Source organism: Carettochelys insculpta, chromosome 2 (genome assembly GCF_033958435.1).
Source record: "Carettochelys insculpta isolate YL-2023 chromosome 2, ASM3395843v1, whole genome shotgun sequence".
Taxonomy (NCBI): domain Eukaryota; kingdom Metazoa; phylum Chordata; order Testudines; family Carettochelyidae; genus Carettochelys; species Carettochelys insculpta.
In genome coordinates, this window is record NC_134138.1 from 20938740 (window position 1) to 20953751 (window position 15012).

The window sequence follows — 15012 nt, forward strand, 5'->3', positions numbered from 1 at the left end:
CCCTCCTCCAAATGCCTCAAAATGACTTCCTCGAGGAGCCCTTCCATGATTTTTCTGGGGACTGATGTAAGACTGACCAGCCTATAGTTCCCTGGATCATCCTGCTTCCCTTTTTCAAAGATGGGCACTACATTTCCCTTTTTCCAGTCATCCAGGATCTCTCCCGATCTCCACGACTTTTCAAAGATAACGGCCAAGGGCTCATCAACAACATATGCCAACTCCCTCAGAACCCTCAGATGAATTAGGTCCGGGCCCATGGATTTATGTATGTTTAGCTTTTTAGATAGCTCCTAACCTGTTCTTTCCCCACCGTAGGCTGTCCACCTTCATCCCACAATGCATCACTTATCACATTAGTCCAGGAGCTGTCCTTGTCCATGAAGACAGAGTCAAAGAAAGTGTTAAGTACTTCAGCTTTCCCTACATCATCTGTCACTGGGTTACCTCCCTCATCCAATAGGGGCCCCACACCCTCTCTGATCACCTTGTTAACATGCCTGTAGAAACCTTTCTTGTTATGCTTCACATTCCTAGTGAGTCACAATTCCAGTTGCGCTTTCGCCTTCCTGACAACTGCCCTACATTCTCGAGCTATACATTTATATCCCTCCCTAGACATCTGTCCAAGTTTCCACTTTTTGTAAGCTCCCTTTTTGTGCCTAAGTTTTTCAAGGATTTTCCCATCAAGCCAGTCTGATCTCCTACCATATTTACTTTTCTTGCTGCACATCAATAGGGTACAGTACAGTACAGTACAGTAGGCATCCTTCAGTCTGCATAGACTATGGATCGCGCCCTTTATAGTTTCAATTGAGGACTTCATTTACAGCGTCCACTGTGACTATGAAGACCCACACGAGAGTGACAGTCCTTGCTGCATCTCTTGCAGATATGGTGGGTGTCTGGCAAGTCCTTAGTGTGCTTTCTGTGCGCTCGCTTCTCCTCTGCTAGCTGTCTGATCCTCATCTCGCCCTTCTGAAGGCCCTTGTGTAACCACTGCCTCCATCTGCTGCGGTCGTCTGCTAGATCTTCCCAGTTGTCCAGCTCGATGTCTACCTATCTGAGGTCTCTCTTGCAGACATCTTTGTAGCGCAATTGGGGGCATCCGGGAGGTCTTTTGCCAGAGGCTAGCTCACCATACAGGATGTCTTTTGGAATCCTTCCATCATTCATCCTATGGACGTGGCCAAGCCAGCGGAGCCGACACTGCCTGAGGAGGGTGTGCATGGTTGGGATTCCAGCTTGCTCGAGGACGGCGGTGTTGGTCACTCTGTCCTTCCATGATATTCCAAGGATGCTCCTGAGGCAGCGCAAGTGGAAGACATTCAGCCTCTTTTCCTGGTGGGCATACAGGGTCCAAGTCTCGCTGCCATAAAGGAGGGTGCCGAGGATGCAGGCTCTGTAGACTTGCATTTTGGTGTGAGTGCACAGCTTGTTGTTATTCCACACTCTCTTGCTGAGTCTGGACAGAGTTGTGGCCGCTTTTCCGATCCTCCTATTTAGCTCAGTGTCCAATGACAGGGTGTCAGTGATGGTGGACCCGAGGTAAACGAACTCATGGACGACCGCTAACGTATAGTTGTCAATGCTGATTGATGGGGATTCAGCAACACCCTGACTGTGTACGTTTGTCTTCTTTAGGCTGATGGTAAGCCCAAAGTCCTTGCACACTTTGGAGAACTGATCCAGCAGTTTTTGAAGCTGGTCTTCTGTGTGAGACACTGCAGCAGCATTGTCTGCGAACAGCATGTCTCTGATGAGGACTTCCCGCACCTTAGACTTAGCTTAAAGCCTTGCAAGATTAAACAGTTTCCCATCAGATCTTGTGTGCAGCAAAATGCCCTATGTTGAAGATCCAAAGGCATGCTTCAGGAGGAGTGCAAAGAAGATCCCGAACAATGTCAGAGCAAGCACGCATCCTTGTTTGACGCTGCTCCTGATTCTGACATCAAGAAGAGCTAGAAACATGAACAACTGGTTCGAAGCTAACGCAGATGAGATGATTCCAGTCATTGAAAAGAAGCGCGCTGCACTCCTGGAGTATAAATGCTCACTGAGCCAGAGTACCCAGCAAGCACTTAGGGCAGCCAGAAGAACAGTACAGCAGACAGCCAGGCACTGTGCCACCAATCACTGGCTCCAGCTATGCAGCAGCATCCAGACCTGTGCTGACTTTGGTGATCTCAGAGGAAAGTACGAGGGTATGAAGAAGGCATTAGGACCCACCCAGAACAAGATGGCACCTCTGAAATCCAAATCTGGTGAAGTCATCGCTGACAAAGCCAAACAGATGGAGCGCTGGGTTGAGCACGACTCCGAGCTGTACTCACGCGAGAACGTTGTGGTTGACGCAGCCCTCAATGCCGTCGAGCTCCTACCAGTAATGGACGAACTGGATGAGGAACTGACTGTGGATGAACTGAAGAGAGCCATCGACAGCATTGCAGCAGGAAAGGCCCCTGGCCAGGATGGTATACCACCAGAGGTAATCAAGTGTGCCGCGGACACACTCCTGGAACCCCTACATGAGCTACTGTGCCTGTGCTGGAAAGAGGGTGAGATTCCACAGAATATGCGCAACGCTAACGTCATAACCTTGTATAAGAACAAAGGAGACAGAAGCGACTGCAACAACTACCATGGAATCTCCCTCCTAAGCGTCACTGGTAAACTGTTCGCTCGCGTCATCCTTGGCAGACTCCAGAAGATTGCTGAGAGGGTGTACCCCGAATTGCAGTGTGGATTCCGCGCAGAGAGGTCTACCGTTGACATGGTCTTCTCTCTAAGGCAGCTGCAGGAGAAGTGCAGGGAGCAGAGGAAGCCACTCTACACAGCCTTCATCGACCTGACCAAGGCCTTTGACTTGGTCAGCAGGGATGGTCTGTTCAAACTGCTCCACAAGATAGGCTGTCCTCCACGGTTACTCAAGATGATCCAGTCGTTCCACGAAGACATGAGAGGAACCATCCAATATGACATCAAAAGCGCTTCCTTAAAATACTGCCAGTTTTCCTGGACTCCTTTTCTCTTCATGGTAGCATCCCAGGGGATTCTGCCCATCAGGTTCCTGAAGGAGTCAAAGTCTGCTTTTCTGAAGTCCAAGGTGTGTAATTTGCTGCTCTCTTTCCTTCCTTTGGTCAGGATCCTGAAGTCTATCACCTCACGATCACTGCTTCCCAGGCTGTCACCCACCTCTGCCTTCCCTATTAGTTCCTCCCTGTTTGTAAGCAGCAGGTCGAACCACGCATGACCTGTGGTCAGGTCCTTCAGCACTTGTACCAAGAAGCAATCCCCAACATTTTCTAGAAATTTCCTGGACTGCTTGTGTACCGCCGTATTGGTCTCCCAACAGATGTCAGGGTAATTGAAGTCCTCCACAATAACGAGAGCCCGCAATCCGGAAGCTTCTCTCGGTTGTCCAAAAAAAGCCTCATCTACCTCATCATCCCCCGGTCTTCCAAAAGGGAGCAGAGGGTGGGGCGGCAGTGGGGGTGGGCAGGGAGGCAAGATGCCAGAGGGCAGCAGTCGCCTCGCCCCAGACCTCCCTCCCCTAGGCCCTGTCCTCCTGCTCCATCTGGAGCCACTCATAGAGCACAGCCATCTGCTCCCAGATAGCAGCAGTGTGGGCCGCCACGGCTTCCTCCAGGTCAAAGCAACGGCAACAGCAGGCCCTCTGTGTCTGGGCAGATTGCAGCCGGGGTGGCAGGGATGGGATTCCCTGGCCCTGTCAGATGGTGGGGCTGGTGTGCTGGTGGCCGGGACGGGACTGGTGCTGCCCTTGGAGGATGAGGCTGTGGAGACACAAGCGGGAGAGGGACACTCATCAATGGTGACACCTGGTCCTGGGGCCCTGCCTGGCCCCCACACTATCCCCCGACTGTCTTCCAATGCAGCGTCTGCTCGCCTGAACCCCCTGGGGGGTCCCATGTGGCCACTGGGGCCACATCCATGGCGCGCCCACTGGCTGCAGTCCAGCCGCCACATCTCTTCCCACTCGGGAGGGTCAGGGCACTGTCCACAGATGCGGGAGCTGGATGCTCCATGCCTAGGTCTGGGACATGGCCAGGGGATACAGGACAGGGCACTCCCCTCCCCGGGCTGCCCAATGTACCTGTTACCTACCTGGCGCTCCAGAGAACAGATCTAGGGACACCTGTCTCAAGGGAGCCTGGCTGGAGGTGCCACAGCTGATCCTGATGACAAGGGGGCTTTCATTCTCTGAGCTGCTCCCTGGCTCCACTGTGCCTGTCCAGCTCGATGGTCCTGGCCAGTCGTGAGGGTCTGCATTGGGGTCTGAGTCGGGGCTGGCTCTGTTGACCACAGCTGCTAGCTTGGGGATGTTCTTTGGGCCGAGGAGCTGGCCCAGCCTTCAGTAGTGTGGGCACTTTGGGGTGGCTTCTGCCCCCCATCGCCTGCAGGCGTCCCTGGCCCGGCTATAGGCCTGCCTCAGTTCCTTTACTTTTGCGCACACTTTATCAGCTGTGTGCTGGGGGTAGCTCCGCTTCCGCAGCCCCAGAGACAGCTGTTTGAAGGCCACTGTGTTGCAGGGCCACCCAGTGCTGTGCAACAGCATGTCCACCTCTGCCCAGAGGCCAAGAAGATTTTTAATCTCAGCCTCTGTCCAGAAGGGGCCCCTCCTCTTCTGGCCCTGGCTTGCCTCCGGCGACCCCTCAGGCTGGGAGGAGGGGGCCTTCTGGGGGTCCGTGGTGTGTGGGGGTCTCACTATCCAGCTGGTGGTCTGAGTGGCACCACTATCTGTGCTGCTGAAGCATGTGCCAGGCAGAGCTCATGCTCCTGAGGCTCTGGACATGCTCTCAGCTTCCTGCAAAGGGTTTCCGGGGCCATGCAGCTTTAAGAGGCTGGCACTGGAGTCCACAGAGCCCACCTGGGGCTTGCTAGAGCGTCTCTGTGTTCTCTGTGGCTGCCGCCATGGAGGACCCACTATTTCGAAATAACGGCCCAGGAGCGTCTACACATGCCCTATTTTGAAATTTGACTTTGAAAGGGGCTGCTCTTCCTGAAATCAGATGAGAAGAGCAATTTTGAAATGCATGCCCTTTTTCACTGAAAACAGTTTCAAAAGATGCATGTGGACTCTCTGTGGCCTGTTTCGAAACTGGACTCTCTTTTGAAATTACTTTCAAAACACAGGTCTAGTGTAGACACACCCACAGGCTGCCAGCTGTTCAGATTCTGAGTTTGAGTTTGGACCCATCCCTCATAAGAACTACGTTCCTGTTAATAAGAATAAAATAAAATGTTGTCATACAAGATCGGCAAGCACTAGTTTCATGTCAGAGCAGGGGCTGTAAAGGAGAAGAGTAAATGTTAAGGCCTTTGTCTCTTTGTTACCCAAAAGTGGGCCAGCTACTAAGCTTAGGGAGGGCAGAGTTTTGCAGAAAATTTGGCAGAGTTTGTTAGCATGTTTATTACACTGATAACTAAGCTCAAGACAAGGGGGAGGGAAGAGGGTCACATTCACACTAGCATACTCACACTGCCGGGACGGGCACAGCCATGGAGATTTCGGGGTTCTATGAGATAAGTTTCCCACAGTGCAGTGATTGTCGGTGTAGTGGAGGTAAGTCTTCCCGAGGCATGACAGAAAGTGATGCAGTGGACCACTGGCCAGGCAGTCCGGGCGAAGAGCCTTCCCGGGAGATGCAATCTGGTGAGTATGCTCCTGAGCACCTGGCTCCTTCCCCTTTTAAGGGCCTGCTACTCCTGGTCTGTGGCTAGATGTGACTAGGCCATGTTTGGTTGGTCAAACCCCGCCTCGGGCAGTGTCCATGCATAAGGCATGTGATTGTTGCCTGATCAGGGTCTCTGCTGCATAAGTGATGAGTGTCCATGCAATAGTCATGTGATTGCCACCTGATCAAATCTACCTGCGAGCTGCTCAGATGGTCCATTCATCTCAACAAACATTCCAGGAGAGGGAACTGGGGAAGAGCCGTCTCACAGGCATTCAGTGGGCATGAGGGGAGGTGTAACAGGCTTTTTAGACATACGGATCACTGCAGTTCCTACAACACCTTCTCTCTGAGATCTCATCAGTTTTCCTGTGCTGGTCAAGTTGGGACCTGTTCCTTAATGGGATGGGAGTTCTCTATGGAAACCTTATCTCAAGGTTTGGAGTTAGTAACTGTCATTCATCCCTTTTATCCAGTGTGATGCTTTGTGGAAATTCTGTTATTTCATACGACCATACAAACTCAATGTCCTGGCTAGCCATGTTTATTAAAGGTCCCGTGACATTTTTTCAAAAGGTCATTGAGTCCTGGTCAAACTCCATTTTGGTTAATTACAATCAATCTACTTAAAATCAGTTGTGTAGTTTCACCCAGGATTCTGTTTCCTTTTAGAATCATAGAATCCTAGGCCTGGAAGGGACCTCAGGAGGTCATTGTGTCCAGCCCCCTGCTTCAAGCAGGATCAACCCCAACTAGGTCATCCCAGCCAGGACTTTGTAAAGCTGGGACTTAAAAACCTCTAGGGATGATTCAACCACTTTCCTAGGCAACACATTCCGGTGCTTCACCTCCCTCTGGTGAAGTACTTTTTGCTAATATCCAACCTACTGCTCTCCTTCTGTAACTTCAAATCATTGCTCCTTGTTCTGCTATCTGACACCACTGAGAACAGTTTCTCTCCATCCTTTGTAGAGCTCTGCTTCAGGAAGTTGGAGGCTGCTATTAAATTACCCCTAAGTCTCCTCTTCTGTAAACTAAACAAGCCCAAATCCCTCAGCCTATTCTCATAGGTGTGGTGCTCCAGCCCATTAATCATTTTCGTTGCCCTCTGCTGAACCTGCTCCAGCACATCCACATCCTGTCTACACTTTCTCACCTAACTTGTCTTGTGCGTAGCGTTGCAGTGCCCTACTTATCAGCTGCTGTGTTCCAACAAGTGGTGGCTGTGTTCTGTTCTTTGGGGTATCTTTGGATACATTACAGGTGTAGAGCATCTGGTTGAAAGGGACCATTTAAACATCATATATTAATGTGAATAAGGGAGTAAAATTCAGTATAATCCAGTAACATGTTGAATTGAGAGAGAAAATTAATTGGATTGCTAATGTCCATGCGAGTGACATTTAACTTAATATTTCATTCACCTTTCTGTAGATATGTGCAGTAATGAAAATTTTAAAACACCTGTAGTTTCTATTCTCTTTGAAGTCATGAATTGTTAAAGGTCATTCTGGTGTATTTTTTCTGACAGTGTCCAATGTGTAATTACTCACTACAGAAGCTCTTCAGAACCACTTTTTTCATATAGTTACAGCATTAGAGAATCTACTAGGTCAGCAGTGGACCTATTTGATCTTTATATTGCCCTGAGCTGACAAACATATATGCATATTTATCATTTTATGCACATGGTTAGTTCCACACACCGTATGCAGAAAATCAGACTTGAGGAGGTAGGCTGCCATCAGTGGGCGGGGGGGAAACAAATGTAGAATTATTTAGAAAAGCTGGATATACACTAACCCATGAAGCCAGATCTAATGTAACCAAAGGTGCTGAGGGAGTTGGCTGATGTGATTGCAGAGCCATTGCCCATTACCTTTAAAAACTCCTGGTGACTGGGGGAGGTTTCAGACGATTGGAAAAAGGCAAATGTGGTGCCCATCTTTAAAAGAAATGGGACAAGGACAACCTGGAGAACTACAGACCAGTCAACCTCACCTTAGTTCCCCAAAAAATCATAGAGGTGATCCTCAATGAATCCTTTGAAGTATTTGCAAGAGAGGAAAGTGATCAAGAATAGTCAAGATAGATTCACCAAAGTCAAATCATGCCAGCCAAGCTGATTGCCTTCTACAATGAAGTAACTGGCTCTGTGGGTATGGGGAAGGTGGTGTTATGGTCTCTCACAATATTCTTGCCAGCAAGTTAAAGCTGTATTGACTGGATAAGTAGACTGGAAAGTGAATAGAAAGCTGGTTAGATCGATAGGCTCAGTGGGTTGTGATCAACAGCTTAATGTCTGGTTGGTGACTGGTATCAAGCGGAGTACCCCAAGGGTTGGTTCTGGGGCTAGTTTTGTTCGGACCTGGATGAGTGAATGGATTTCACCCACAGCAAGTCCACAGATGACACTAAGCTAAGGGGAGCGTTACATATGCTAGAGGTTAGGGATAGGATCCAGAGTGACCTAGACAAGTTAAAAGACTGGGTCAAAATAAATCTGATGAGGTTTAACAAGGACAAGTGCAGTATCCTGCCCTTAGGATGCTGCAATCCCATGCACTGCTACAGACTGGAAAATGATTAGCTAAGCAGCAGTTCGGAAAAGGATCTATGGATTACAGTGGATGAGAAGCTGGATATGAGCTCATAGTGTGCCCTTTTAGCCAATAAGGCTAACAGCATACTGGAGCACGTTAGTTGGAGCATTGTGTGTAGATGTAGGGAAGTGATTATTCTCCTTTATTCAGCACTGGTGAGGCCACTTCTGGAGTATCACAGACGATTCTGGGCTCCCCATTACAGAAAGGATGAGGACACACTGGAGAAAGTCCAGTGGAGAATGACGAAAATGATTAGGGGGCTGGAGCATATGAAGAGAAGAGTGAGGAGTTATATGATAGCAGCCTATTTGATAGCAGCCTTCAACTATCTAAAGAGGGGTCCCAAAAAGGATGGAGACAGGCTGTTCTCAGTTGTGACATGATAGAATGAGGAGCAGTGGTCTCAAGTTACAGTGGGAGAGGTCTAGGTTGGATATTAAGAAAAACTATTTCACCAGGAGGGTGGCGAAGCACTGGAATAGGTTACCTAGAGAGGTGATGGAATATCCATCCCTAGAAGTTTTTAAGTCTTGGTTTGACAAAGCCCTGGCTGTGGTGATTTAGTCGGGATTGGTCCTGCTTTGAGCAGGGGTTTGAGCAGGGGTTTGGACTTGATGACTTCCTGAGGTCTCTTCCAACCCCATGATTCTATGATGAGGGTCACAATTTTTGGAAGTACCTACATTCTATTTTTAAGAGTCACTTAGGAGCCTAATGGCCCTTGACTTTCAATGGGACATAGACTCTTAAAGCAACTTTTGAAAATGAGATTTAAATTCCTAAGTCACATGTGTGCTTCAGAAGCTGTTGCCCAAGAAGAGTGTAACAGCCCCTTCTGGTCTTAACAAATCTATGAATTTGGTATGTGGTCCACATAATTCAAAGAGTTTTGAAATCTTTGCTTTAACAAACATTTTGAGGGAACCTTTGTATTCTGCACTCCAACCTCACCCAGTTCCTCACTTACACACCATGATGTCTAATTTGAAATCATTGTGAAAACTGAATGTTTGGTGAGCTGATGGTGAGCATTTTGGGTTCCTTGAAAAGTGGGTGGAATGATTAATTCACTGCAGCTGGCACTCTGACAAGCTCGGCTTATTTTAATATATGTGATCAGTCTTTTTATTTATATTTTCTGCAAATTTCTGGCTGAGGAGACAAGAAATGTTAATGAAGTTTCTGTTTGTGTGTTTCAGCAGTTTGATATTTGAGCAACTCATTTCTACAGTTCCATTTTATGCCAATTTGCTTTGTTTTCTTTCCAGTCACTGCTGGTGTTTTTAATAAGCCAAAGCATAAATCATTCACATGCTACTCTGTCTAAGCAGCTTATATGTTCATGGTAGGACTACAAATTCCCTTTTCCTCTGACTTAAGGTGCTTTGGATAGGGAAAAATATTCCCTATTAACTGCTAATGATCTCTGATACAAGTGTTATGGCTGCTCATCTAGTACACAATCCTGCTCAATTTACTCAGGGGAAGCTGCTTTTGACTTTAGTGGATGTCTTGTTTGAGTGAGAATGGCAGCATCAGGTCCGTAAATACTGTCATTCAAATCAGACAAGAAGCTGAGATTTTGAGAAAAGGTAATTTTCCGGTGTCTGTGAGACAGTTTGACACTAATTAGAACCAACAGGATATAATGCTAATCACAGTGGGATGTGTGATGCTAATGTGCATTTTGGAGCCATGTCGTCTGTCATTTATGTGCAAAAGGAGAATTTTGGGGGCTCCATCAGAAAATAGAAAAGGAAGAAAAAATAAGGAATAGAAGAGGCTTCATCAGAGAACAGAACAGCAACTCCTGGTCTGAATTACTGCTCTGACCTACTCATCTTGTTTTTTTTAACCATATTGATCATTTTGCAGGTTTAATTTTTTGGCATGATGTTGGATTACACTGTGCATAAACTTGCAGCTTTTTCATCATCTGTGGCAATCAGAATCATGTACAGCAATAGGTTTGAACACCAAAGACAAGGCCAAGTATTCCTCCTTGTTTTCTTTGCCTGAGAGAGGTTCTGGGCAGTTCCAAAAGGTGCGGGTATCTGTGGTCCAAATTTACAGCCACATGCCTGCTGCTCCGCACTGTTCTAGGGGCACAGAACAGCCATAAACAGAGTTTTTATGTAGGGTGCACCAATAAATCTGACCTGTGGTCCTTCCTCGTCAACATTTTAGATGTGACACAGAGTGAAGGAAATACATGGCGTGCGGAAGGGGTGAGGTCAGTCCAGGAACACAGTTACTTAGGATATGTCTAAACCTCCAAGTTTTGTTGACAGAACTTGTCACCATTCAAAAGTCAACAAAACAAAAATACCAGAGGCTGTTCACACTTGCTCCCTCTGTCAAGAAATCATGTCCACTCTGGGAACACCACCGCTGGCAGTGGATGAACAATGCACCGTGAGTCTGAATCCCAGAGTGCAGTGTTCTGGGAAGGCAGAGCCAATCCCCGCCCATCTTGAGATTGCCTCTGAGCTCTCCAACAGTCTCCTCAGCTGCTGGGAGCAGCATCATAAGTAGCTTTGTGAGCTCTCCATGCTGAGGAATGTCAAAGCATGACAGCAATCTGTTCCTCTCCTGAAGAAGTCTGCCTGCTCCTGTGTTCCTAGTTCAGGGAAGTCCAATGATTTGTTTTTTGTTTGTTCTCACTCAGCTGTCAGATATTTCCCTGAGCTTTGTAAGAAGAAGGGCCCAGCCCTGCAGGGCAGCAGAGATCAAAGCGCTGAGCAGAACAATCGAGACAGACATTGTGGGATACTGGGGGAAGCCAGTTCTATTGACAAAACAGAGTTTACATTGGCTCTTTGTGGACAATAAAGAGAGAGCAAAAGAAAAAAGTCGCCTAAGGATGGAAGTTTGTGTCTCTGAAACTGGGTGTTTCTCTCAACAAAAGTTACATTGCAGCATGTACACACTCACTGTTTTGTCACCAAAGGGTAGTTTTTGGCAACAGAATAGTGTTGACATATCCTTAGTTCATGCACATGTTGACAGAGAATTTATCACAAAGATTCAATTCAGGGTTTTGTTTTATAAAACAAACAAGAAAAGGTCTTGTAAATTCTTGGCTCACTGTAGCCATCACAGAAGAGATAGGTGCATCCAAGAGATTTGAAAAGAGAGGTACTTGCTGAGAAGAACAGAGCAGAATGGTATTCTGTAGGTGGGAGGGCCAGTGGCATTTATCTAGATCAGTGTTTTGCTTGAAATATTTCAAGGGTCTCACACACCCATTCACACTTGCATGCGACAAACCAGAATGTAACTGAAAGTTTGGGGTTTTTTTTTCTTAAAGAATAGCAGGCTGTACATATAAATAACTATTTAAATGACTCTTTAAATATCTCTCTGGAAACCCCTCCTGCCCCACACACACTCATGCATCTGATTAAGCAGGTATTTGCCCACAAAAGCTTATGCTCCAAAATATTTGGCAGTCTATAAAGTGCCACAGGACTTCTTGTTGTTCTCAAAGATACAGACTAACATGGTTCCTTCTCTGATACGTATAAATAAATGTTACTCTTCCTGAGACACTTTTGGTACCTGGAACCTGACTAATTCTTGTTGTTTTTCTAATCAGGATGACGTTTCATTAAGTGGCAATTTTGTAATTGTCCTAGGCAGAAAAGAATCTATTCAAGAATCCATTATCTTATTCCCGTTGCCTTCTCTCAGTATAATATTGCACAATGCTTATTATAACATGTCAGCGTAAAAGCAAAATAGTGTATCCACCTGAAGTCAGTGAGATATTTGAGAAGTAATGCCACTTACTGTGAATCTAGGTATCAGGATATGTCCTTTAGTGCCTGGAGCCACTGAGAGGGAAGGTGCTACAGACATAAAATTGATTTTTGATTTCAGAGGATCAGAAAACTCTATAAAAGGAAAGTTCTGGTATTACCAATCAGCTCCTACTGATCAGGTTTTTTGACTTGAAGTCACATCTCTGAGCAGAATTTAACCTTTAGTACCTCTGTGTTAGGAATGGTGGTGTCCCAGTCCAAGCAGAAAAGATATCCCTTCAGCCCTATCTGGAATTACTAGCAGTTCAATTGCGTGAGGGAGTGAGGCCACATCCTCATTACACGGAAGATCAATCCACTCAGGGGGTCGATCTTCCAGGATTCAATTTCATGCACCTGGTGGACATGTGTGAAATCTAAGAGCCATTTAAATCACTGGCAATCTATTAACTTCAGTGGTTAGTTGGCTCAGGATTTGGAAATGTCTGTAATTGTATTAGATGCAAAATAGCTTTCTCTCTGTCTCCCCACTCCTGCCCCTCAGCCACTTCCGAGTTTCAAGAGAAGGCTTTCTCACCTTGCGGACAAGAATGAAAATCCAATGGAAAAAATCCAGTGGAAAAAAAACAGAAAAAAAACCCAAACCAAAATAAATAACCAGTCTTTAAGTCTAACCATTTAAGCCTGAGGACTTTTTTTTCACTTTAACAAACCTTTAGGATGGAGGGGCAGAGGTGCTCAGAAACATTGCTTCTCACATAGTCAGTAATTGCTTGGTGAGAAACTACGAAACTGTTGTCTTAATATAATTAAATATAATGGATGAAATTTACCTGCTGCATATATACTGTGATTTTTTTTATAAGGGAAAAGGCTGAGGAGGAAAGCCATGGGAATTTTTCTTCCCACGTTGTTTATTTCTTTCCGCACCCTAGCCCCACCCCAATATTCAATAACTTCCTAGACAGGGAAGTTGTCATTCCTCTCTGTGGGCCTGATCATATACCCACTGAAGTCAGTGGAGGGACATACTATGTTGTTAATCAATTCCTATAGACTTCTGTAGTTTCCTAACTGTGAGACTCTGATTAACCCATCGTGCCTCTTCTGAGAACTTTGCCTAGCTTCTAATCCAATTCTACTAAGAATTTCACCCCCTGCAATAAGAACTTCACACATACACACACACACACACACACACACGCACAGGAAGTATAAAGGCACTATTTTTTAAAATCAGTACAAATTAAGATAGTATTAGTTACACATATATATGCACATACAGGCCACATCTACACTATAGTGATCTTTCAATCTGCTCTTTCAATAGAGAGCGTCCTCGCAGCCACGCAGCCTCTGGTCTTTCGAAAGACCAGCCAGGGATCAAAAAATCCAGCACCAGGAGGACTGCTCCTTTGAAAAAAGCACCCACAGAGCATCTACACATGCTTGTTTGGAAGGAAGCTTTCAAAAGGAGGTGCTCTTCCTGATCCAGGAACAGAAGAGGGCTTCCAGAAGAAAAGCCACATTCTTTCGGTTTCAGATTGACAGAGAGCACTTTGTGTGTGTACGCTCAGAGTGTTCTTTCAAAAAGGGCCGGATTTTCTGAAAGAACTTGCTAGTGTAGACTTGCCTACAGAGAATAGCAAAAAGCTATTCAATAGTTTTTTCATTGCCATTTCCATGCTGGTGTTGCAAATACAAGCCCTTTACTACAAATCTTTTTGTTTGGATCCATGTACTTTAGGAACATCATTGCCTTAGAATTAAGATCCTGGGGGACTGTTACTACTGTGTTTCTGGGCTCCCAGAACCTCGCCAAGACCACGCGCACTGTTGTGTTGAAATGGGACTCAGCATGATCAAAACTATCAGGTAATTCTTTCATTTGTTGTCTTCTTTTTGTTGTTGTTACTACTTTCTGGTGGTCTGTTATTTAAGCATTTTTATTGCTAGACCGAGTAAAGCTTCAAATATCTTGCTGGTACATTGGCTTCAGAGATATTTGGACTTATTGGAACATGACAGAGAATCTTTTTGATCTGTGAAGCATCGCCAGGTCCACATTCATAGAAAATGAATACACTTATGACTACTCTGATTTAGAACCTATAACCTGTCTATGGTGATAATAAGAAAGTGTTGGGAGAAGACAATGGCCACAGTATTTCCACAGAGAGGAATTAGCAGTTATTCACTTTCACAGCTGTGGGTTTTTTAAAGACTAATTTAGGTAGGATAAAATGAGTCTACTTCATCTTCTTTAACCCCTTTGACAAGAAAAGATCCATAAATTGGCAGCAGTGCCAATGGCTGTCTGTGAAAAGAAGTTCATAGAGAAACATATCAGTTTGTCAGCCGAACAGGCATTGCTTATTAAATTAAGGTGGCCTCTTAAGTCTGCAGGAGCTAGAAAAGTTTTAGTTTAAGCTTGAACTCCCAGTATGTAGATGACTGTTTTCAGATATGATGCAATCCCATCGGGGCCCTAAACAGGAATATTATGGGAGCCTGTCTGCCAATATATATTAATAATAGAGGACCCCTTGATCTGGTTGGGGCCTGAAGCAATTGCTCAGTCTGCTTACGCTTGGCACCAGCTCTGCATATCTTGCTCACCTATGTGCACGGTCAGGACCTCAACACCACCCAATTTCTAATCCACTGCATCCTCCTCCCAGTGTTCCTCCAGTTATTGCCTTCCTTAACATACTAGGGAGTTCCACACCAAAACTCCTCCCTTTGTTACTACTGTTCTCCTAGCCAGCCTCTTGCCTATTCTATGTGAAATCTGCCCACCTGTCTTCCTTCCTAATCCTGGGTGCATCCCCTGGAATTTGAGAATGCAGCAGTTTTTTACTGTGCCCTGAATATAGGAGAGACTTCAAGATCATTAACAAAAATTGCAATTAAATGATGGGCTTGGCTCATTTCTAGGAAGGGAAC

General features: G+C 46.0%; 1 protein-coding gene across 1 annotated transcript in view; it reads left to right on the forward strand.

Annotated features, from left to right (window-relative positions):
• ADCY8 (adenylate cyclase 8) overlaps positions 1-15012 on the forward strand; it is a 218256-nt gene that overhangs the window by 101930 nt on the left and 101314 nt on the right. The window contains exon 5 of the mRNA XM_074985614.1: positions 13814-13941. Within this exon, the coding sequence (XP_074841715.1) occupies positions 13814-13941 (128 nt within the window). The remainder of the gene's footprint in view (positions 1-13813; positions 13942-15012) is intronic.